General features: G+C 34.6%; 1 protein-coding gene across 1 annotated transcript in view; it reads left to right on the top strand.

The window, feature by feature from the left end:
* The window catches only part of LOC145247807 (uncharacterized), a 112,711-nt gene extending 88,543 nt beyond the window's left edge, over positions 1 to 24,168 (top strand). The window contains exon 4 of the mRNA XM_080109441.1: positions 15,807 to 24,168. Coding sequence (XP_079965567.1) covers positions 15,807 to 17,447 — 1,641 coding nt within the window. The 3' untranslated portion in view covers positions 17,448 to 24,168. The remainder of the gene's footprint in view (positions 1 to 15,806) is intronic.
* Positions 24,169 to 27,206: the final 3,038 nt, after the last annotated feature.

Genomic DNA, 27,206 nt, shown 5'->3' with positions numbered 1-27,206 from the left:
CATTTTTCTCCTGAAATTCTGTACAATTCAAAGCTTCTTCGATTGGATTGATGCTATAAATTTTTGCCTAAGACAACTAGATTTAATAACCGCAAATTCTTTATGGTAGAATTTTTTTTGTCATCCCATTTGTTTCTTTTTACTAATAATCACATCAAACAAGTAACAGTGCCACTTGAACGTAAGGCGCTAATATTTGGAACCATATCTACAGGGGCACTGTGTAGGGAGTTGAGCAACAAGATATCTGTTGACATTACACTTGAAATTGTGCATAGCAATATATTCAGGGAAGCAGGAGATCGGAAGGAAATTTCAAAGTCTAGCAGTCTGAGGGATGAAACAACTAGAGTAGAAGGCTTTTCAGCATCTAGGGACTTGAAGGGGTGGGATTTTGCTGCTTATTGGGTTAGTCAGGAGTATGTACGTTGAGGGGAAACAAGTGCTATGAGTTTGTCAGAACACATTCCACTAAAATAAATTTAAAACAGGCACCTGGATGCAACATTGTGGCAGTGGGTCAGGGATTGGAGTTTGGTTGATAATACATGACCTATTAGATAGGATACTCTTTTTTTGGACCCTGTTATAAGAGTGAGAAACTAATGATAGATGCACCAGCCCAGACGTAGCAACAATACTCCTCAAACCTGAACAAGCAATGGATCGAGAGTGATTATGAATGAACATCGGACCTGGTCGACATGGTAGAACTTCCAACCTTCGGACACGGAAGAAAGGGGACTAAAACTAACAAGCAAGTAAGTAACAAGCAAGATATGGTCCCTTCTGATTAACAATTATCTTCCTCTCAGAAAACGTGAAAGCCCTCCCCCCTTCAATTTTCCCTGGCTTTCTTGTTTGCTTGACAAGTAAATACACTTGACCTTGTGTCCAACCTCCTGAACAGAAAGTAAATAGATACGCCATCAAACTGAAATGAATTCTTGCCTCAAAATCCAGCAAGACCGTAGGAAAAATGTTTATAATCAAGTTTGTTTGTTCTTTCTAGCTTTGGGTTTGACTTCGCAGACGGGACGACAATAGCAAGCTAGATATGGTCTCTTCTGATTAACAATTGTCTTATCCTAAGATAACGTGAAAGCCCTCCCCCTCCCTGCTCCCCATGTTTAGAATGGCTTTCTTGTCTGCTTGACCATGTTTAATTGCGTAATTATCCAGCCAAAGCAGAAATCGGAAGTAAAAAAAAAGCAGACAATCTTGACTATAATCAAAAAGATGAACTATAACATGCTTAAGTGGTCAATTAGCAAGAACGAAAGAAATATTTTCTATTGTTTTACTAATGCAAAATTTGAGAGGCAAGAAGAATCTTAAATGAATGCACGCATAAGGAAATCAAGTGTTATATATTGGGACCCTATGCCAGTAAATAGAGATTATATTAACTAGTATGGGTTTTGGCAAGGGTCACATTAAGTACATGTCAGGATAAGCTGGCATGATTGGAGCAAGTGGTCGAATAGTATATGAATAGTGGTTTTATAGAGATATAGGATACTTTCGGGTGTGAGTAATTTTCTAGCACAGTAGAGAGGGCTAACCTGCTTTGCAGCAGTCTTGGCAATGTCTTCAATGTATTTGTTCTATTACAATAATGCATCTACACTACAGCTTATATCCTTTGTTTCTATTGTTTCATTTTTAATAAAAATTGTCCATTGAAAAACCGATTCCATGCAGTCTTCATCTAACATTTTTTATGGTTTTTTATTTTTGTTTTGATTGAAATTTTGGGTATGTTTTACAATCCACAGAGATTCGAAAAAGTGGTCAAAAATTCCAATATATAACAAATAAATGTTATCAAAGGCAAGATAAGTTACTCTTCTGCCTATCTGGAAAAGTTTTAGCGGTTTTACTCACTTTAAAACTTTTATTCGGTTCGAAAAACATATAATGTTGAGAGCCAGGTGGGAACAAGAAAAATGGCTGCAAATTGACACCAAAATATTTGAATTGTTGGAAATTACTTAAAACTAAAAAATTATTCAAAATAATGTTAGAAACATACGCAATATATGTTACCGTGGCATATATTAGGCAGGTTTTTAACAGTATTTATTTCATTTTTATTTTTAAGTCATTATCAAAATTTTAGGTGTCAATTCGCGGCTATTTCTCTCGTTCTTACCTAAGGCTCCACATTATGTTTTTCGAACCGAATAAACGTTTTAAAATGAGTAAAACCACTAAAAACTTTTCCAGATAGGTAGAAGAGTAATTTATCTTGCCTTTGATAACATTTATTTGTTATATATTTGAATTTTTGACGCTTTTTCGAATCTCTGTGGATTCTAAAACATACCTGACATTTTTTGTTTTTTTTTATTTAAGAGGGTTAGGGTTTGGGTGTAAGGATTTTGTTTTTTCTTTATTTATTTATTTATTTGTTCAACATTTTTTTCTCTATTCCAAGATTTTGATTTACCTACTAACCCACATTATTTTATCTTGCATTGTCTGTGATTTTGTGTGTGTGTGTGTGTGTGTGTGTGTGTGTGTGTGTGTGTGTGTGTGTGTGTGTGTGTGTGTGTGTGTTTGGGAGGGGGGGTATTTTCTTTTGCATAAGTGCCAAAATACAAAACATGAATAAATGTAATATGTAATTAAAAAGAAAAAAAAAGATATCCTCATCTCACCGCCATTAAGTCTTCCCTCCAGATAATAAACTTACTTCAAACATTGATTTTTTCCCCCTGTACTTTTGTATTTAATTATTTCTCACTTTTTACATCTGGATTGACTTTAATGTTAAAGAAATTCCGTTTTGCTCCATTTCTCAGTTTGTCTGTTTTTTTTGTTTTTTTTTTTTTTTTTTTATTATTATTATTATTCATTTTCCCACCTTTTCATCTTAGTTTATTTTCTTTTTCTTTAAAATGGCCATTTTTTTTCTTTCTTGTTCTTGTTCTTTTTTTAATTTCTCTTTTATCGTTTTCCTCTTTCTTTTACATTCTCCTTCATTTTTATTCTGTCTTTTTTGTCTTTCGTTTTTTTTGTCTTTCTTTTTTTTCTTTCTTTTTTTTTGTCTTTCTTTTTTTTGTCTTTCTTTTCTTTCTTTCTTCACTATCCTTTTTGTCAAGAGACTTCTTTTAGTTACCCTTTATTCAATATCTATTTTCTTTTATTGTTATCTCTCTCTATCTATCTAGTTATATATCTCTCTTATTATTCTTTGACTTCTTTTTATTTTCTGCTTTATTCTGTCTTCTTCTTCCTTCCTTTCTTTCTTTCTTTTTTCTTTCTTTTTTGTTCTTTCTTTCTTTCTTTTTTCTTCACTATCCTTTTTTGTTATCCTTTCCCCACCGTCTCTTTTCTTTTATTGTTCAACCTCTCTCTCTTTCTCTCTCTCTCTCTCTCTCTCTCTCTCTCTCTCTCTCTCTCTCATAATTCTGTCTTCTTGTTCTTTTTATTCTTTGTTTTATTCTTTTTATTCTGCCTTTTTATTATTATTTTTTCCTTCTTCTTTTCTTTCTTTTTTTCTTTACTATCCTTTTCCTAATCGACTTCTTTTTTGTTATTCTTTCTTTGCTTTCCCTTTTCTTTCACTGTTTAATCCCCCCCCTTTGTCTTTTATTATTTCCTTCTTTCATCCAGTTTCCTCCCTCCCTTAAACTTGCTTCAATCTCCCCTTCAATTCCTCCTCTTCTGCCTTTTTTTTCCTATCTTTTTGCACCACTTCTTTTATTTCCTCTTGAATTCTTTCTTCCTCTCCTTTCATCTCTTTTTTTTCTCTTTTTACTTTCTTCTCATCCTCTCACCTCTACTCCTTCCTTTGAATCTCATCTTCCTTCCTCTATTCCCCTTAAACCCCTCCTTTCCCAATTTCCATCCCTTCTTTCTTTCTTTCTTTCTTTCTTTTTTACTTTCTTCTCATCCTCTCACCTCTACTCCTTCCTTTGAATCTCATCTTCCTTCCTCTATTTCCCTTAACCCCCCCTTTCCCAATTTCCATCCCTTCTTTCTTTCTTTCTCTTCCCTCACCCTTTTCTTTCTCTTTCATCCTTCTCCTGCTTTCTCCCTTCACTTCCATCGCTTTCTTCTCTCTTTCTTGTACCCTCTCCTACTGTCTCTCTTTGAATCCTTTCTCCCTATTTTTCTACCCCATTTTAGATGAATGAAAGAAATGGGGGTTCTTGCCTAAAATTCCATCTTTATTAACAAAACAAAATTAAAGAAAAATCTGTATGAGTTACAGTATATTAAATCATGGCTCCCCAGCAGTGTTGATCAAACACCACCTCCCTCAAACAAAAGAACAAATACGTGACGAAACGAAAATATCATATTCTAAAAATCACTTAAATTGATCAAGTAGTTTTATTTTAAAATACCACCAGCTCCACCTCCTCAAACGGTGTTGAGGAGAAAAAGTACAAGGGTGAAAAGAAAAGTTAACCGACTTAGCCCCAGGTCTAAAAACAAACAGTATTAAGCAAAATTCTCCAAGGAGAAATTGGCTTGGGGGGGGGGTTATGTGGAGATAGGTAATCAACCCAGAACATTCTACATAAGGAACCGAGTCACTGGTTTTCACCAGATTCTGGTAAAAAACAGAGACTTCCTCCCTGGACATTAACACACTGTATTTGTCTCTATGTAAATACGTAAATAAACATCTCTTTCAGTATTCAAACCACAGTGCATATTTATTTATTCCTTTCATGGCATACTTTATCTTTGATATGTCCGAATAATAGGCCACCTTAGGACATATCAAAAATCAAATTTTATAAGTAACTGAAGAGCAAAGGGCTTGTCCACCATTTTGAAAACAATCTTAAAAAACAAAGAAATAAAAAATAAAGGAAGATAACTCAACAATAATAAAAATTTGTTTGGTTTATGTTGTAATGCCTATGGATCCCTATTAATTCCTTAAAATTATTTTCTTTATAAAAAATATATGTACTTGATCAATTTACGAATATGGTATTGGAATATGATATTTCCGTTTCATCACGGGTACATGTAACATAGTACCAATTTACATACGCTATAACATGTAGACACAATCACAAGGCAACCAAGACAAGGAATACCTCAACTCACTTTTTTCTATTGAAACAAAGGCATTTATTTCTAGGTACTCTCTTGAATATGGCCTTGTCTCTTGTTCAAATTGGTCGCTTTCAGCCGATGTGGGTAACAAATCTTTCTGTCCGTCTCTAACATTTTTTTTTTTTTTTTTTTACATAGGCATCACCACATTATCAAGGCCCAGAGGCCACTCAAGGATAAGGGTTAAAGAGTGTACAGTAGAAATTGGACAATATAGTAATCATTAGTAATGAAAATTTGGTAAATTAGATATGGAACGGCTCATCAAGAACTTATTTACTTTAGACTTGAACACAACCATATTGTAGTCAGCCGGAAAGCAGGAAAACGGAAGACAATTCCACAGGCGTGCAGTTCTAAGAAAGAAGCTTTGTTCATGGAATCTACGTTTAGGTTTAGGCACAGATAAAGAGTGGGGGGAATTATTGATAGTGTTTACAGCTAGACGAGTGTTTCTTGTGAAAGTTTAGCGAGGGGGGACCATAGATTGAAGCTCAGTCGAACACTTTCCATGAAAATAACGATACATCAGAGACAAACTCGCAACATCTCTTCTGTGAGATAGAGGTTGCAAGGAGGAGAAAAGGACATCTCCTACGAGGTTACAAAGTCTATTTTGAACTCTATCAAGGCAGGACAAGTCCTTTCTAGCAGCTCCTGCCCAGATGTGGCAACAGTATTCCATCCTTGGACGTATCTGGCTCTTATATAGATAGAGAATAGCATCAGCAGTGAGATATTTACCGGATCGAATAGAAAGATCCCACCATTTTTCCAGCGGCCTTGGCAACAGATTTGATGTACGTGTTCCATTAAAGATCAGGAGTAATGGTCAAGCCCAGAAGCTTGTCAAAACTTGAGGCCTCCTGAAGACGAGAGCCATTCATTTCAATTGATGCCAAATGTGGATTAGAATGTTGATGATGTAAAGAGAGAAGCTTGGTTTTAGATGCATTAAAGTAACCAGCCACTCCTTTCCCCATTGTACTACGTGGTCATCAGTCTGCGCACACGTTCTTGTTTTTATAATCTTTTTTCTTTTTCTTTGCTGTGACGTCACTTTGCACATGGTTTGGTATTTGTATACAGCTACCATACACACATCCGCGATATGTTACATATTTTTTTTAATATGAGGGAATTCTAGATAAAAATAATTTCTTTCTCTCAGTCACTACTTATTTCCTGCGCCCCCTCTTACTCCTCCATTATCTCTTTCTCTTCCTTTCACCTTCTCCTTTCCTCCTTCTTCCATCCACCCACCTCTCTTTCTTGCACCCCTTCTCCTATGTCCTCTCGAATTCCTCCTTCCCACTCGTACACCTTGGTTTTCTTTTTTCTTTACTTCTACCTCTTCCTTGCTCCTATTTAGCCCCTTTCTTTCAACCTCCTCCTTCTACCTGGCATCTGTTTCTCATCTGACCGTGGATTTTATGATAACCGCTGGAAAAAATATTTTTTTTATTCATTGCTTTCATTTTCTTTTTGATGAAATAATGATGATTCCAGGCTGATAATGCTTTATTTATGCTTTTGATCCAAGAATTGTTAATCTCATTGTTCCAATTTTTGGTTTCATACGAATTCATTCTTTATTAATGTTTTTTTATACTAGCACCCCGTCAGGCGTTGCCTGATCGTAAAGTATGCTTAAATATGGTATACGGTGGGTTCCCTCTATCGTGCTAGAAACCTACTCACACCTAAGAGTATCCTGTACATCTACAGGGCCACCATTTGTCCATGTATGTATGGGCTGGTGCATCTACTACTAGTCTCTCCCTCTTGGATAGAGTCCAAAAGAAGAGTCTTTAATTTAATAGGCCCCACTTTGTCAACTAAGCTCCAACCCCTGTCCCATCTCTGCAATGTTGCGTCTTTGTACCTGTTTTACAAATATTTTAATGGAATATGCTTTGGTGAACTCGTTGCACTTGACTTATGCGCCCTTGGCGTACATATCCCCAACAAACCTACTTAGCTACAAAACCATGCCCATTTCACTGCTGAGGTCCCTAAATGCCAAAAAGGTTTCTATTCAAATAGTTTCTTCCCTCAAATAGCTAGACTTTGGAATTCCCTTCCTGCTACCTGCTTCCCTGACCGTACTGATATGCAGAAGTTTAAATGTAAACCAACATCTTGTTAATCTTTCCTAGACATGGTCCCAAATAGTAGCCCCTTACATTCAAGTGTTAGGGGTGAACATGAGTAAAAAAAATTAAATTAAATTTATGAAGTTTTTGTATATATTATTATAGAATCAATTCTCTATTGATTATTATATTGTACCAACATGTAGGAGTGATTTCAAAAGTAGTGTATATATATATATATAACTACTTCATTTACTCACATAAAATTAATATACAAAAGTATAAATTTATGCGTAAACTTTAAGTATTTACTTCAAAAGTGCTCAATACGTAGGTAGAGCTAGTTAGTAATTTATAAAATATATATGGCAATTAAGCTACACCGAATATTCCACATTTCATCCACTCTAGGATTCTTCAGGCTTATGCGCTATATATATATATATATATATATATATGTATAGTCATCCACATACAGTACTGTTTCACTGTTTCACAGCTCATCAGTGCAGCTAGACAGACAACTACCTCAAGCCAGGATTGAAACCCGAGTGCCTGTACGATAGTCAAGGCTCCTAACCATTACGCTAATCGGCGGCTACTGTGTGAGTTGTGAATTAACAATGTTTTGACATCGTCCGAAATACCTAAGCTCAATTTGTTTATACAAAGAGCATCGCTTTAGACACGAATGGTAATTTGTGTAATGATAAAAAACTGTATTAAAAAATTCATGATGTTGACCATCTTATAATTTATTCATTTAATTCAGTTGACATTTGCAATTCTTGACAGTATCTGACTTATATATATATATATATATATATATATAAGTGTGTGTGCGTGGTAATGGTGTGTGTGCGTGTGTGCACACACACACACACGCACACACACTAGCAGCCCATGAGACGTTGCCCGGTCATAAAATATGCTTAAATATGATATTTTAATTTATGCAGACCTCTCTATCTCTACTATTATATAAAAGGAACTTTGTATGTGTGCGTGTGAGATCGTTCCCTATGGACTCAAAAACGGCCGAGTCATTTTTATTAAATTTCACATGAAGGTGCTTTATGTACCTGACAATGGTCTTACATAGGTTTTGTATCAGAATGTCTTTGATAAGTATTGGTAATCATTAATTGAAATAATCCGATGAAAAAAGGAACAGGCGATTTTGATCAAAGTTAACACCTTACACAGCCTAACAATACAAGCGCATTTGAGAAGTTTTATTCTCACACAAGCTGAAAGGCCTAACATATAAAATCAGCAGTAGATTCTTTGATATGACAGAGGCGCATTTGAAATGAATATTTCTGTTTAAAGCATAATTGCATTATGATACTTAACTTTTTTATTTTAAACTTAAATTCAAGTTATTATCACCACACAAGCAGTAAGGCCAAGCATATAAAATTAACAGCAGCTTCTTTGGTATGACAAGGGCGCGTTCGAAATGGATGTTTCTGCTTAGAGCACAACTGAAGCATGATACTTGACTTTCGCATTTTAAACCTTAATTCAAGCCATTATAGATAAAAAAATCTTTTTATAAAATCTACAGTAGGTTCTCTAGAGTGCAATGTAGACTACAATGTATTGTGGACTAGGTCATTGTGGGGAAGTATGTGAAGTTTTCTCCCAGTGCAACGGTAATAGGTCTTTGAACAGAGCAGGTAATCAATCGGTTTGATTGAAAAATAGGTGATTTTTTTTAAGTCGCTGGTATATTCACCACAAAGTATATATGGAAGTTGTAAAATGTTTTTGACTTCTAATGGGTGCACGAGACGAATGGATTTGCCAATCATTTTTATAACCAACGGCTGTGCTAAACAACCAATCAAAACGTCGCAAAATTATTATAAAAATCGTCGAATTTTGGATTCAATCAGTTCGCCATTTGCTACGTCACGGACCGCATTTAATTCTTCACCGCCATCTTGGTTACTGATCTGAACTACGCCGCCATCTTGGTTACTGATCTGAACTACGCCGCCATCTTTGTTCAACATAATATCTCAGAACTTAAGAGGTTAACAACGCGACGGCCCGCATTTGAGTCTTGGTCGCCATCTTGGTTACTGATCTGAACTACGCCGCCATCTTTGTTCAACACAATGTCTCAAAACTTAACAGAAGTTGTATTCACTTTTAAGCTCTGTTAATTCCTTCAGCACTCTTTGACAAACACAAAAGTTTCAGTGGATCTACATCTGGGAAACCAAACCTGTACAACCATTATATTAGTAGATTACTGCATTAAAATATAATAAATAAATAAAATATTATTTGTTTACGTCCAAATAAAAATATGGGCAATTTTCTAAGAAACCCGAGTTTCAAGGTGAAGACGCTCAATTAAGCGTATTATCGTTTAAAAAAAATCAATAACAAATTTACGTATATATATATATATATATATATATATATATATATATATGTCATCCACATACAGTACTGTTTCGCTGTTTCACAGCTCATCAGTGCGGCTAGACAGGCAACTACCTCAAGCCAGGATTGAAACCCGACCGTTTGTACGGCAGTCAAGGCTCCTAACCATTACACTATTGGCGGCTGCTTGAATGAGTAGTGAGTTTAACGAGTAAAATTGTCTATGGCTTATATGTATATGTGTGTGTGTGTGTCTGTGCGTCTTTATATATATATATATATATATATATATATATATATATATATATATATATATATATATATAAGAATAACAGTGTAGTTACATGGCCAGATCTAAATATTCAGATCTGTTTCGTTATGCAGAAACAAACGGTTATTATGATGTCAATACCGTCTCTTTTCATGCATATACTCTTCAGAAAAATTAGAAATTCTTTGCTTAAATAGAAAAATGCATGGAAATATAATGTTGCAAGCAAGAAGAGAAAAAAAAAAGACTCAATACCGTGTGTTTGTTCGGCAACCAACATTGTTCTTGTACATGTATATATATATATATATATATATATATATATATATATATATATACTGGACGCCTGGTGTTGCCCGATCGTACAGTACGCTTAAGCGTGATATATTAATTTACGCAGATTGTGTATGTATTATCATAGAATTAATTCTATATTGAATATTATATATTATGAGAAATAATTTGCTCAGTGAAATAATTCACAAAACAAAAAAATAAATAAAAAATAGTAATGATAATGTCCCTCCTCAAATTTCATCTGTATTTGTTTACAATATCACGTCAGCTGATATTTGGCTTTGGCGATAAATGCCCTGGAAAAGTCACTTCTGATTAATGTGTTGTCTTAAAATATGCAAATGAAGAAATGATTTGCGGTGATTTTAAATGGTAGGTCATCTTTTATCGTTAATTGAACTCATTAATAAGAAAATATTAGAATAAAATGGTGAAATACACTCAGGCTTGAACAGGGGACCATTAGATCAGTAGTTCAATACTCTACCACTAAGCTATATCTCCAGATGACAATAGTTCTGGTTTTTTCTTTTAAGAAGAAATGATTTGCTGAGAATTGAATCTTCCTTGATTTGTTGAGAATTATCTCCCTTGGCCGGTGTAACTGAACAATATTCTCCACTAAAAATTCTTTTTTTGTCTATAAAAAAAGAAACACTATTTTTGAGATTAGATTTTTTTTAGATTTTCGATACTTATCAGATGAATTTCTGTACAAAACATATCTAAGAACACTGCCAGACATATAAATCACCTTTGTGTGAAATTTGAAAAAGATAAGCTCCGCCGTTTCGGAACCTATGAGGAAGAAACTCACACACACACACACACACACACACACACACACACACACACACACACACACACACACACACAAAGTGACTTTTACATAATAGTAGATATGTGTGTGTGTGTGTGTGTGTGTGTGTGTGTGTGTGTGTGTGTGTGTGTGTGTGTGCACTATTACACAATGATTGTATTATTATTATGCCAATTTCAGAAAATTATTTTTTTTATTTCACTGATCGATGTGTTCAGTATTAAAGATGGTGAAACAAAAAAAAAACATTTCTGACCTTTTGGTTGGGAGTAAAGTGTAGTATCTGATTTGATGGTACACTTCATCTTTTCTGTCCTCGTCAGTGGATCAGAAATTCTTCTATACTAGAGGTAATTTTAATTTTTTGTCCCAATCCAGAGTGCCACTTTATTTTGACGGGAGCTGGATTTTGACCCCCCCGCATTAAAAGCCGACCTTGTGTCTAACTCTGTCCTTGTGGGGAGGGTAAGTAAATAGTGTCCGAGGCTCTGAAATATTATTCCACATGATACAAAACTATAAAGCTGCTTATAGTTTGGCGCTTTGCCAAAATGAGTAATCGCGTTGCCAGACTCATCTGAATATTCTCCCTGCGAGAAAGTACCAATTTTCTGCCAAATTATTTTGCTTCACACACGTAGGCGTCGCACACATGCACACATGCACACACTCGCGCACTCACCTACACACACACACACACGTGTAAACACACGCACACACACATACACAGACGCACTCGCACACGTACACAACATATACATACACACACATACAACATTTTAATGTAGGCATGTTCAACAGTAAATATCTTGATACTTATATGAAAATCGGTATTTGTCTTATTTAGATTTTTTGGACTACTGTTCTCATCTTGAGTATCATTTTTAGAGCGTTTTGGTCGTGGTAACCTCCGACCTTCTTCAGATGTATCTTGTCACACTCGGGAATCTGCACAGAATTTTGAACGGAACCCTTAATCCACGTGTGGTAGCATGCTCTTGTTCCGTCAGCCATGAGTAGGTACAAATATTAATTAATTCACAATTGTATTATTAGCGTCGCCACATTAAGGATTGATCAAGAATCAATCCTCATCTCAAAAATTTAGAAACGTAAAATTAGGTATGTATATATGTGTGTGTGCGTGTGTGTGTGTGTGTGTGTGAGAGAGAGAGAGAGAGAGAGAGAGAGAGAGAGAGAGAGAGAGAGAGAGAGAGAGAGTTCTCTATTAACTCCAAAACGGCTGGGGCTGATTTTTTTTTTTTTTTGAAATTTCACACAAATATACTTTATGTGTTTGGAAGTGTTCTTAGACAGGTTTTGTATTAGAATACCTCTGGTAAGCATCAGAAATTGATAATTGAAAACATTCCATTAACGAAAGAACAGTCCAATTTTGACCAAATTTAACACAATCCTAACCCCGCAAACGTATTTGAGAAGTTTTATCACTGCACAAGCAGAAGGGCCTGGCATATAAAATCAACAGTAGATTCATTGATAGGACGCGGGTACGTTCGAAATGAATATTTCTGTTTAGATCACAATTTAACCATAATATTTGACTTTTGAATTTTAAACTTTAATTCAAGTCATTATATAAAATAATTTTGGACAGCAGTAAGTTCTCTACAGTGCAATGTAGACTACAATGTATTGTGGAATAAATTACAGCAGGATACAAAGATAAGCCATGTCAATAGAATAAAATATCTTATCTATTATCTATCATACCCGGCGTGTATGTGTTTGGAGAGCGAAATAAAAGCAGAATAAAAAGAAATTGTCTTGGTGTTACCTTGCATGCATCGACATTGGAAAGATATTTATTCCAGCGTCTCCAAGTCGAGTGCTGCCACAGAGGAAGCAGGGTAAAACAAAAGATATACCTGTTTATATATCTCTTTGTTGTCCAGGAACATTTTGAAGATTATCCAAGTTTTAAATAAGAAAATAATAATTATTTATCAAAGTATTAAAAAAATTTTATGAAAAAAAAATACATCCAAACTTTTACCTCTCGCGGTGTTGTGTATTCGTCGACTGGTTCCAATATGGGGCTCGATACGCTAGAAAGTTGTATTAGAAACTGAGCACTTCCTAAAAATCTTTAAATATTGATGAATTTTTTTTTTTTTTTTTTTTTTTTGCATAATCTGGTTAATTAGTGTCCAATCTATAATAATCCGCTGAAAAATTGAAAAAAAGACGAAAAGAAAAAAAAAGATATTGTGGGGGGAGGGGGAGTTTTATAGGTCCGCCAAACTCTAAATTGTTTTAATAGAAATTATCCTTGAGGTAACTCCATCGATAAAAAGCTGTGTTGGGGGGGGGGGGGTTAAGGTCCGTTAAATGTAAAGCGTATTAAGGATCATACCTTATACTGATGAAATGGTCAATAAAATCTCCCAAATATAATTGTATAGTGATAAAAAAGAAACTGTTGGCATTTTATTGAAACTTGATGGGCAAGTCAATTTATTTGTACTAAATATGCTTTGATTGCAGAAAGGGATTGTGAATCTTATTAACCGTTTTGGGAGATGGTCAATCCTATTATTAAGAGCCTTTTATCTTCTATTTTTAGACTATTAATATTATGAACTTGAAATTTTGTAAAGAAGTAAAAGAGAATTGGTATCTATTAATTGGAATCAGGAATCGGAAAAATCAGATATTTTGAGGTATCGGAATCAGAAAAATTGGTGCCATTTTTCGATTCTAAATGATTCCTTTCATTTTTTTTTTTGTTTTTTTGGTTTTAGTTTTGTTCAAAATTTTCCATTGTTGGCACTAATGATAAAACAATAAATATTTATTGATTTTTTTTTTTTTTTACTTGGAAGTCACCACTTATCAAGGTCTGAAGGCCACTCAAGGGTAACGGTTAATGAAAGTAAGATGGTAGTTTAGTAATTGTTAATGGTGTAAATTGAGTAGAATTTGATTATTTATGCGGACGACTCAACAAGAACTTGTTTACATTAGATTTGAAGGCTACCATATTGCATTCAACCAGGAAACAGGCCAGCGAAACAGTGTTCCACAGGCGGATAGTTCTGGGAAAGAAGCTTTGTTCATGGAATCTGCGTTTAGATTTAAACACAGATAGATAATGAGGGAAATCGTTTATAGTGGTTGTAGCTAATCGAGTGTTTTTGTGGAAGTTTAGCAAGGGGAGACCATAGACTGGGGCTCAGACGAGCACTTGCCATGAAAATTATGATAGAGCAGAGACAGGCTCACAATGTCTCTTCTGCAAGGAAAGAGGTTGCAAAGAAGAGAAAAGAGAATCATCTACTAGGTTTCAAAGTCTGTTTTAAACTCTATCAAGGCAGGAGATGTGGCAGCAGTATTCCATTTTAAGGCATACTTGTTGAGTGTTTTTTTGTGAAAGTTTGGCAAGGGGGGAAGTACCAGTAAAACTAAAATCGACAAGACGCACCTAGAGAAGGTCGTAGGTTACATCAACTGAAACGTCGTGAGAATAACAGTCAAAATGAGAGCAATAGTTTGAATGATCCAAATTATCAATCCTCATCTAAAAAATTCTGAAACACAAGATTTTAAAGAATGCATTAATAAAAAATTTTTACGTTTCAACATAAAAATTAGCATTCTTTATTTTTATTGATGTTTCAAAGTTTTTCGTGTTTTTTTGTTACAAATGATCCCTGTTTATTGAGATTGTCGGACTGACTTCCTCATCTTGGTTGTTATAGTCACAACGTTTCGGCCGTTTTGCCATCTGGCCTTCATCAGGTGTTTTGTATCGAACTGAGGAACCGTTTGTTAGGAGTCTCGAAACCAACCCTTTATTATTATTACGGGGGTCCCGTGTTCGGACTCCAGCTAGGCTCTGGGACATAGTTGCTGATTCTCTGTTTTGAATGTTACTTTTCACTGCCTTCGTTCAGGATTGAACTCAGCACCTTTGGGTAACTGTAAACTTTGATACAACGTCTAGGACCACTCGGCCATATGTCACTAGGCCGAAACGTTGTGACTATAACAACCAAGATGAGGAAGTCAGTTGGACAATCTCAATAAATGAAAACACCTTATCTCAAAAATACAGACAATTACTATGATCCCTGTTGTCCAAATTATGCCATCTATGAACAAAGGTTGTGTACAAACTAGTGTTGGGACGATTAATTGGAATAGAAAAAAATTAAACCCTTTTGGAGTATCAGAATCGATATCGGAAAAAATTTGTGCCTATTTTCTGATGCCAAAAACGATTCTTTTGATCGATTTTTTTTTTGTTTGTTTCAAATGTTATTTTCTATTGCTAATAATAATGCGATGATAAATATTTATTCATTTTAAAATGCTAGTAAAACTAAAATATATAGGTCACATTCACAGGTGTATTTTTTTGCATTTGCAAAAATATGTATGCGTTTTTACAGTAATCCGAAATTAGAGAAAGGACTCGGAATCGGAATCGGAATCGGTAATTGCATCAGAATCAAGAAAAAAATATGGAATCGTCCCATCACTAGTATCTATACTAGTAGAAAATGGATACAAAGATAAAGAATTTCAAGAGATCAAAGTATCCATTCATTTTATTATTGATATGGTTGAATTACAGGTTGTGAATTTTATTAATGATTCCATGGGTAGCATTTTTAGGGGGGTCACCTTGTAATCGCTTTCAAAAGTATAAAAAGACACCCAAGATGTTTTGTCTTTTTGTCTTGAATAATTCTTCTCCCACCCCGAGAAAGTCTGAGAGTCTTGAAAACAATATTAAAAAGAGAAAAAGTAATTTGCCATTTCTGATAGCATCTGTCTAAATGGCCAATCTTCTTCTGCCTTTTATTCTCAGGAATCGGAGAGACGGACAGAAGAACCAAACCACGGTGCCGAAGAGAATCCAGAAACTGGAGTAAAGAATTCGGAAATCTTGAGCAACTTTATGGAAGAATACCAAAGACGATCACTCCAGAGTGAGCTGATCAAAGCCATTATTCATAAATCGCCGCTGGAGGAGATTCAGAAGCTAATTCATCTCGGAGCCGATATTAACGGAACCTTTGAATATGAAATGCGCCCGATCCATTTTGCTGCATCTGCTGATAATGTAGAAGTTTTAGAGCTTTGTCTTAACTTTGGCTGTGATATAAATAGTAAAGATTGTTGTGGTCTAACCCCTGTTCATCTAAGCACTCAGAAGGGGCACATTGATTGCTTGACGTATCTGATAAGCCAGGGGGCCAATGTTAGAGTAGACGAGATGGGGTACAAAGCAGCTAAGAGAGTGAAGGATAAGCCAGACACCCTTCTTGCAGTTGGGGACAAAAATAAAAATGCCGGAAGTAACACGGAAGTTGATAAAAAGCCGATTGAAAGTGATGATGAAAGTGAAGACAGAGCAAGTAATACTTCCGGCAAGGCCCCTAAAGGTTTCACAATGGTCATGGCCGTTGAACCCCTTAATTTTGCTCTAGAAAACAACCACATAGACGCAGTAAAATTGCTTCTGGAGAATGGCGCGAATCCAAACCGATGGTATCCTGTCGGTTACGAAATTAACCTTGTGCCACTGGAAAATATCAGGTGTCTGGAGCTTATGCTAGATTATGGCGCCAACCCAAATGCCGTCGACAGGTGTGGATACACGCCGTTGATGATGGCAGCAAAGACAAACCATATATCAGCCGCCAAACTCTTGGTGAGCAGGAATGCAAACATTAACCAACAGCGGCCTGACAGGTTTGAAAAGAAAACAGCGCTCCACATTGCTCTCGAATCTAAGCACCGTGATATCGTGAAACTCTTGTTATTAAATGAAGCGATCATTTTAAAACTACCTGGTTACAAGTATAATGCACTTCACACCGCCGTCCTGACGGATCAGGTCGATCTCGTAGAACTGATCCTTTTTTTCACGATATATATCGATGAAATGACAGACGATAACTGCACAGCGCTAATGTTAGCCTGTGCCAATACAGAGTCCCGCAATCAGATGCAGATAATACATAAATTGTTACAGAACGGTGCTAACCCAAATTACCATTCAGGGTTCACGAACTACAGTGCGCCTTGCTTATCTCCCCTTGTTGAGTACCTGAGTAACCAACAGATTATCGACTATAACATTGTTCTTAAGCTTATTCAGTATGGCGCCAAAGTTCACTTTTCCGGTTCTTCTTCAGCTATCGGAAAGAAGGACCCTTTCGGAATCCTTCCCTATATCCCATGCCTAAAAGCCAACGAGAACACGTGGTGTCTTGTTATTAGTGCGAGTAGCTTGTTTGATGTGAGTGCTATTTCACAGTGTAATTATTTGAGTGACGAAGAGAAAAAGTTTCTACTGATGCTAGGCAACAGGCCGTTTTCACTCAGGCATCTTGTGCGGCGTACGATCCGGGGAATGTTAAAGCCACCTTTAACAAAAAGAATCTTCTCCTTACCTCTGCCAACGTTCTTGTTAAAGTACCTACTTTTTTTAGTGGGTCAGTAAACGCCACTCCAACAAAATTGAACTGGTACAACTGTAACTTATTTTGAATGTAGTTTTTTTTTTTTTTAGCATGGCGCCAAGGTTTGTTTTACAAGGGTTTCTTAAGTTACCAGAAAAACTTCTTTTTTTTTTTAAATTTTTTTTTCAATTATATTCTATGCTTAAAAGGGGATGAAATCGCAGTTATAAGAAACCTGGATTTATGCCCCTTGTCCACAATTGCAATTCCACAAGAGGAGGGGTGGTGCATAATTTTAGGTGTTCGCTCCCTCACAAATTTATGTGTTTTTATTTAGAGTTGTAGTGAGTTTAACGATTTAAAAAAATTTTTTGCAGAAAAAAAATAAATAATAGACTATAAAAAAATAATCCATCGGTTGTTTCGTGAAAAAAAAAACAAAAGATAAAATGAGAAAGAGAGAGAAAATAAAATAAAAATAAAATAAAAATAAAATAAAAATAAAATAAAAATAAAGAAATAAAAATGTTAAATTGTTAAAACTGCAACGCATTTATCTAAGCTAGCAGAGACGCCGTAAAGTATGCTTAAATATGATATTATAATTATATTTCGAATATATTATTATAGAGTTAATGTTTTATCGATTTTTATATATTATAAAGTTGCGATTTCAAAAATAAAAAAATATGTCCACATGAGTAGGGTGCATTAGCTTGAATCGAAATCAAAACCAAAACTTATGAAAAAAATATATGTATCTTGAGTTCCTTCAGCTATAATCGAAACCAAAATTAAAACTTATGAAGAATTCTTGGTAAAATTATTTATTACAAGAAATGGAAGTCCATAACAATTAAACGACATTCACTCGGATGTAAGCGTTACACACAAAATAAATAACACGCACGCTATCCTATTAAGATATAGATAATAAATTCCCAACAAATATAGCAGTGCCGTCATCAGAAATCGAAACTGAAACTTTCAGAACTTCAGTTTAAGGTTCTATCGACTAACCTGTTGTAACTTTCTTATAAATAGAGCTTAAAACATTACCCTAACAAAATAATTGGAGAATTGGTATGACGTCATAGATTTATGATTTACGTCATCAATTCAAACATAAGCGATAATATAAGGATTCCAAATTCGATGCTAAAAATTTATTTATTTCTATTCAATAAATGAAAACATTATAAATCAAATATTTCGGTCGACTCCGACCTTCTTTTGTGAGTTATAGACACTGTTATTTTTTTATTTTATTTTATTTTTCTATAACGAATTATAGCTATAAATGGCAATGATTGCCGATCTCTCCTGACGGTTTTGTGTGTGAGTGTGTGTGTGTGTGTGTGTGTGTGTGTGTGTGTGTGTGTGTGTGTGTGTGTGTGTGTGTGCGTTTGTGCAGGTGCGTGTATTTGTGTGTGTGTGTAAGTGTGTGTATTTGTGCATGTGTGTAAGTGCGTATGTTTGTGTGTGTGTGTGTGTGTAAGTGTGTGTGTAAGCGTGCATGTGCGTGCGTGTGTAAGTGTGCATGTGTAAGTGTTTGTGTGTGTGCGCTTACATATGTGTGTGTGTGTAAGTATGTGTGTGTGTAAGAGTGTGTGAGTGCAAGAGTGTGTGTGTGTGTAAGAGTGTGTGTGTGTAAGTGTGCATGTAAGTATGTGTGTGTAAGCGTGCATGCATGTGCATGTGTAAGTGTATATGTGTAATTGTGGATGTTTATGTATGTGTGTGCGTTTAAATGTGCGTGTGTCTAAGTGTGTGTGTGTGTGTGTGTGTGCGTGTGTGTGTGTGTATAAGTGTGTGTGTGTGTGTGTGTGTGTGTGTGTGTGTGTGTGTGTGTGTAAGTGTGTAACGGGTCCTATATTTCTACATTGAAAAGCACTGTAGAACTGAAAATATAAGAAATCATTTTTGAAGCCAAATTCTGTGCTTAAAATTTATTTATTTTTATTTCCAATAAATGAAAATATTGTAAATCAAATATTTTGCCACAACTCCGACTTTCTTCAGTGAGTTCGAGATATTGCTATTTATCTATTTTCTTTGTTGTCCAGCTGTAATGATGAATCCCAATGATAGCAGATCTCTCCTGGCGTCACATGGCGATGGTTAATAATGTTTTTGATTTTGTTTAGAGAGCACGCTCGTGGCCATCATGAAGAAAGCCTGGTCACTGAAAAATGATGTCATGAAATGATCCGAGCAAATAAGATCTGTCGAAAAGAAAAGAAAATATAGTCCCTGGGAGATATAGAGTATAGAGCTTCAATCTATAGTCCCCATAATAAAACTTTTGCAGCAAGCACACGTCTAGCTACAACCACTGTCAATAATTTCTTCCACTATCTACCTGTACCTAAATATAAGCCCAAATTCTATGAACAAAACGTTTTTCGTAGAACTACTTGCCTGTGGAACTCTGTACCAGTGGCCTGCTTTCCAGTTGACTACAACATACATGGAGACGGTTATTAATGCCAATTTTTTTTGCGTAGATAGAAACTTTCAGTCTTGACAGACTATGAATATCCACTGTAAGGGTGCCTGTAGGTGGATTTTTTGTGGCAAGAGTTGCACAATCTCCAACCACACTTCTCCTGAGTTTGCGTTGTTAAATGCCAGTGGCAAATGGAGGTTCAATGCCGAGATGAGCAAAGAGCACCTAGAATTTCCAAGTAGTCACCCGTCTGGTACTAGCCAGGCTTAACGTTGCTTAACTTCTGTGATCTAACGAGAACTGGTGTGTCAACGTGATTATGCCGTAAATACCACACTGGTGACGTGTGTAAGGGTAACAGATTCAATATTGGTGAAAATCACCGTAGAATTGAAAATATGAAATCATATTTTTTTTAATTCGGATTTGTATTACTGTACACATAGATTCGAAAAAGTTGTCAAAAAACAAATATATAACAAATGAATTTTATCAAAGGTAAGATAAGTTACTTTTCTACCTAACTGGACACTTTTTTAGTGTTTTTATTTAATTAGTTTGGGAAAAGTAGTTAAAACTAAAAAAAAAATAACTATCCAAAATACTGTTATAAACTCGCTCAATATGTTACCGTGACATAGGCTCACATATATTTGGTGAGTTTCTAACAGTATTTTGTATGATTTCTTATTTTTAACTACTTTTCCAAAACTTACCGTGTTCAAGAGAGAGTCGGGCGCCATTTTAAGTTTTTCAATACATCGGTAAACACTGTACGTTTTTCGAGCTGAATAAACATGTTACATTAAATAAAAACACTAAAAAAGTATCCAGTTAGGTAGAAAAAGTAACTTATCTTGCCTTTGATAACATTCATTTGTTATATATTTGTTTTTTGACAACTTTTTCGAATCTATGTGCATAGTAATACAAACCCAAAAATTCTATTCTAAGAGACTTTTTTTTTTTCAATAAATGAAAAGAATAAAAATAAGTAAACATTGGAAATTATTTTAATTGTCCGAAACAATTTATTTTGCTTTAAATAATGTACTTACATCAAAAACCATTTTAGATTTACCATTCTAGAGTAAAGGTCACCTGAAATGACACTTTTATGACCTTTGACACAATATGGTGAGTAGTTGTGGAGTGGGGGGGGGGGGAGAAGAATATCTTTCTCACAGAAAAGACGTTTCGAGTATATCTCTGCTCTTTCGTTACTTTTATGGTAGGTCATCGACTGAGCTCCAATCCATGATCGCCCCATGTAAAACTTTCACAACAAACATTCGTCTGGCTACAACAATCGTCAACAATTTCCTCCCCCCACTCTCTATCTATGCCTATAACAAAACGAAAATTTCATGAACAGAGCTTCTTTCCTACAAGTGTTCGTCTGTGGAACACAATACCGTGGGGCTGCTTCCCAGCTGACTATAACATGGTCGTCTTCAAGATCAATGCAAATAAGTTCTTGTTGGGCTGATCTCTTATATAATTAAACCCTATCCAAGTTCCACAAATACTGATCGTCACGGTGCTGGCTCATCGTCATCTACCCAACACTCAATAACGCTTATCTTAGAGTGACCGCCGGACCTTGATAAGCGATGACCCCCAAGTCAAAAAAAAAAAAAAAAAGAAAAAGGTCCGCTTGCAATTTGCTGTGGGTCTTCACTGCTTCTCCAAAATCGGTCCTGGTCCTACTAGATTAGGCTGTCTGAAGATACTGGATTCCTTACTTTAAGTGCAACAAACATTTCCTTTCCTTTTGCGAAAACTCAATCATGTTTCTTTCCTTTTGCGAAAACTCAGTCATGTTCTGCAAAGTCAAAAATAGAAAAGAAAAAACAATTTTCCTTTAAAAAAAAAAACCAACACAAACACCATGAATTTGAAGATATAAAGAACTTGAAGCATATAAACCTCTTTCCAAAATTATTGGATTCGGCATTAGATAATCTGAAAAAGGGTTGATATGCCATAAAACAAAACAACCAAACTAAACTCCATGAATAAATATTTACAGATATAAAGAACTTGAAGAATTAAAAAAATTTTACCAAAATTACTGCTCCAATCTTACACCCCGTAGTCCACAAAGCCATCGGAATAATTCTAGTATTTCAAATTATATTTCCACAGACAGGACATTTTTTAGTGATGGGTCATCATTTATCAAGGCTTCGGAGCCACTCGAGAATAAAAGTTAAAAGGATCGTCATTTGGATGATGATTACCACCATAAGAGGACTAGAAACAATGGTTTACTTTTCTAAAAGAATTGCTTAACAAATATTTGTTTATATTAGATTTGAAGATGACCAGGTTGTAGTCGGTTGGGAAGCAGACTTGTGGTATCTGGTTCGACAGGTGAAATGGTGTAGAAAAGGAACTTTGTTCATGGAAGTTTCGCTTGGTTGAGACTCCATGTTCTGTAGACTCTCTTTCATCCATTAATTTTTTTTTTTTTTTACATTAGAGTCACCACTTATCAAGGCCCAAAGGCCACTCAAGGATAAGGGTTAAAGAGTGTACATTGGTCAAAAGGACAATATCATATTAATCGTTAGTAGTGTAAGTTTAGTAAATTGGATTACTTAAGGGGAACGGCTCATCAAGAACTTGTTTATGTTGGACTTGAAGACGACTATATCATAGTCAGCTGGAAAGCAGGAAAACGGAAGACAGTTCCACAGGTGTGCAATTCTAAGAAAGAAACTATGTTTATGGAATCTAAATTTAGGCTTAGGCACAGATAAAGAGTATGGGAAATTATTGATAGTGGTTTCAAATAAACGAGTGTTCTTTTCGTGAATACACCCATATAATTAAGTACCCCATTTGTTTACATCTACCACTAACAACTAGATAAGCCCCAAATCACAATAATAATCCATAATAACGCCAAGCCAACTAATATTACTAGAACACCCTCAATAAAATAAATACCTAAACTCTGATCATTATTTCTCTAATACACCTTCTGCAGTATTACATTCGCACTTAATATATCGGTTTAAATAGTTAACTGTAGCTATTCCCTAACATATATTGGAAAATATCCAACTAAGGGGTCCCAATAATATAGTTCAAAGTACATACTTTCAAAGATATACAAAATATTAAGAAATGGCGTTTTTACAAGGATAAATAAAGTTCCTAAAAAATACACTGTAAAATTTTAGAAAAAAAAAAATCAAACTGTAGGGATATAAGGTGACCTTAGGTGAATTTAAGAAAGAAGCTTTGTTCATGGAATCTACGTTTATGTTTGGACACAGATAAAAGGTTGGGGAAATTTTAGACATTTTCCAGAATCCAAATCATGTAATAGCAGCGTTGGGGCGATTAATTAGAACCAGAATCGGAACTTTTACAGGTATCAGAATCGGAAAATTTTTTAACCTATTTTCCAATACCAAACACGATTCTTTTATATGTTTTTTTTTTTTTTTTTAAATTTTTACTTACTTTTCCACTACTGGTACTAATGATAATTATTATAAATATTTATTGATTTTAAACAATTAGCAAAACTAAAATCAATATATTCCGACATACATGTATTATTTACATTTGCGAAAAGATATGCAGATATGAATATTTACAGTAATTTTAAAATAAAAAAATAAAAAACAAAAATATATAGCAATTAGAGGTTTTAAAAGAATTGAAATCAGATTCAGCAATTTAGAACAGAATCGGTAATTGTATCGGAATCAGAATCGAAAGAAAAATATTAAAATCGTCCTATCACTAATGTAATGGATTTTATGTCAAAAATTAGAATAAGGATTTAGCACCAAAAATGAAAGAGAGAGAGAGAGAGAGAGAGAGAGAGACAGAGAGAGAGAGAGAGAGAGAGAGACAGGAATTTAGAACAGAATCGGTAATTGTATTGGAATCGAGAAAAATATTAGAACCGTCCTATCACTAATGTAATGGATTTTACACCAAAATTAGAATAAGGATTTAGCATCAAAAATGATAGAGAGAGAGAGAGAGAGAGAGAGAGAGAGAGAGAGAGAGAGAGAGAGAGAGAGAGAGAGTTCTCAAGTGGTTTTCTAGGTAAGGGTTTTTTTTTTGTACCACCATTTGTAAAAAAAAATAAATAAATAAAAATGAATCGATTTCTCTGACATCACAACTTGAAAGAAGAAAAACAAATGAACTGCTTAATGCCTATTTTTAATGGAATCCCTATTTTTAATGGAATCCATATTTTTAATGGAATCAACTGTTCTATGTTAATTAAATCCATATTTTTGTATTTTTTATAAAATGCAAATAAACTTTACTCGTCCTTATTCATATCTTCCTTTTTTTCTCTTGAACGTAGAACATGAATTGTAACTAGTAGTTTAATTTGATTTGGTTTGATTGTTTTGTTTTACGGCATATCAACCCTTTCCTGGTTATTTTACGGCATATCAACCCTTTCCTGGTTATAGAGTAGAACATGGATCTTGGGTTTACTTTCGGCATCTGCATAACTCTCACTTCTCTTATTTTGTCCTCTAGTCCTCACATTCTGGGACCAATGTTTCTGACAAAGAGGGAAGAATTGCTGTTTTCTGGGTCAGAATCCATTCCATCTAACACTTATAGTTTGCAAGTTTTTGACCTTGAAGTAGTATTTTTGTTTTAGGTCCTTACATCAAATTGCTTCATGCCCTGTCTAGAGTGATTTCCATAAAAATAAATAAATAAATAAATAAATAATTCCAAATCCGGTCATTTTGGTAAAAGTTTTTATACTTCAAGTTATTTATATTTTCTAATATTTATTCATAGTGTTTGGTTTGGTTATTTTATAGAAAAAAAAAAGTTGTTTTTTTCTTTTTTGGCTTTGCAGAACATGATTGAGTTTTGCATAGATAAAGGGGAAAATAACTGAATAACATCAATTTTTGGTACAGTTTAAACCAGGAGGCTATTATCTTCAGACAGCCTGATCTGGTAGATACAGTCGTAACGAGTGTAGTAAAATAGTGCATTTATGAGAAATAGTTATAGTTTATAAGAACATCTTCATCTTCTCATGAACTATAAGACAAACTCAACATTTACCCTACCCTCCTTGAGCCAAGGATCAAAGATCAAAGTGTAGTATCTGTTCCGGCTGATGCTGTACTAAAAGTTATATGTGGGAGGGGGCCCACATATCAGATCATTGCTCTTGTAGCAATCAGTTTTGGTCAATGTAGGGAAAACCCTTCATACCAATTATCCCCCTTTTCCCTTCCACTCCCCTTTCTCTCCACATTAAAAAACGGCCTTGTGCCTAATTTGCTCACTGGGTAAGCAAATAAATACCAACTATAAGACAAACTCTTATAATATTTTGTATCATTCAACCACTACCGTGGTTGTCATTCAACCACTACCGTGGTTGAATATATGCTTAAGTCCGAAATTGAATGAATCGAGACACATTCAAACCCCCACCACTAATTCCGTTCGCAACCAAATTTCAAACACGTTATATAGTTGGATAGAACACCTCATTAGCTACATTTTGAAAAAGAAATTTCGAAAATTGATTCAGTAGAAAAAAAGTTACAACAAAATATGTGGGTTCACAAACAGGAGAGTAAGTACATAAGTGACTAACGCTTTTTTTTATTTTGCATAACTTTTTTTGTATATAAATATTTTTTACTGCGATTTTGCTAATATGACATGTTAGCGTAATGGTTAGAGTACCGGGGGTTGTTGGAAAGACTTTAGGTTCAATCCCGTGTATCGTTTTTTTTTATAATGAAAAATTCGAACTTTTTTTTTAATAACTAATTTTTTTTTAACTCTCTTTATGATTTTATAGCAAAAAATGGTGAATTTATCGATTAAAAATATTAGTGAATTCTATGATATACATATTCTTTGAATGAACTCAAATTTTTCGTTATCACATTTGATGAAAAATGTAGTCCCATTTTGGCAATGCGTCTGACCAATGATGCTTTTGAACCCGCGACCAGCACTGCGATGTCATCAGCAGCAGCCTGGGCATAAATATTCCTATTTTTAAACTCCTTTAAAAGAGGATTCAGCATAAAGTTCTATAGTAAAGGTGATACAATCCCACTTTGGGGGTTTCATTTAACTACTTCCCTTTTAACAGTTGCCCTCAGTAGTTCTACTTAAACTGTTCTGTGCCTCACCATATACTCAATCCATCGGATGAGTACTGGTGGCACATTGAGTTCTCGTAGCGACTTGAACATACTACTGAAGGGTATGTTGTCAAAAGCTCCAACGATATCTAAAAAAACACCAAGTGCCATCTTCTTTTTTTGTTAGTTTACGCTCTATACAGATCACAAATTCATGAACCGCAGTCTCGGTAGAGACCCTGGCTCGGAACTACTGTGATTGAATGATAAATATTGCATAAATGTGTGTTTGAGAGCTAATTTTTTTTTGACAATCATTAATAAATATTATGAATTTATATATTAATACAATAGCAATGCCTGGAAAAATCATGGATTATATGGAAAAATGCGCGCATGAAAAGTAATATTCTTAAGATTTTATTAAACCTGGAAAAGTAAAGGACAAGAAATTCAACCTGGAAAAGTAAAGAACAAGATATTCTAGTAAAGTAAAAAATAAGAATTTTTTAGACTTAAAATACTGCAGCTAAAAATAATTGAGTTAGAAAGAATTAAATGATCCTAATTATGATATAATAAAATTATTAATTTTTATGTAAATTATAAAATTATTAATTCCATCTACTAACTAACTAACTAATGAATTAATTTTATTCAAACAATTTTCACTACATAAATATATGCAAATAATAGGGGGGGAAATAAGTTCAATCCAGCGACTGACACCCTTTCTAACTCAACAATAAACAACAACATATGCAAATAATAAATAAAATATTTATCAATATTCAAATTTTATTTTTAGCTGCAATATTTTAAGTCTAAAAAATTCTTTATTTTATTAATGCGAGACTGGCCATTGGGCTGGATGTCTTTGCATTTCTCAAATTAAATAAAACAAAGCCTAATATTCAATGCTTGTTCCAAAGAGAAAATTCGACCCATCCTATGAAATCTATTATTCATTCACAATCATAGTATTACCCATTCTTTTTGGGAGAAGCTCTTTTATTCCAGCTTATCTCTGAATGATTCCACAGATCATGAATGGATTCATCGGGAACAGAACATATGAACTAGATCTGACATCACTTTAAAACAGCCAACAAACATCCACTAAAACAAAGGGAGGTAATTCATCCACATTTGACACAGCAGTAGTATAAATACAGCTTTACTTATACATGTGTAAACAGGAGGATGACAAATTAAAAAGATATACATAT

This window comes from Euprymna scolopes, chromosome 26 (assembly GCF_053919585.1).
Source record: "Euprymna scolopes isolate OS-2025 chromosome 26, ASM5391958v1, whole genome shotgun sequence".
Taxonomy (NCBI): domain Eukaryota; kingdom Metazoa; phylum Mollusca; class Cephalopoda; order Sepiida; family Sepiolidae; genus Euprymna; species Euprymna scolopes.
Note: the sequence above shows the minus strand (reverse complement) of the source record. Positions and strands in the feature narration are given on the sequence as shown.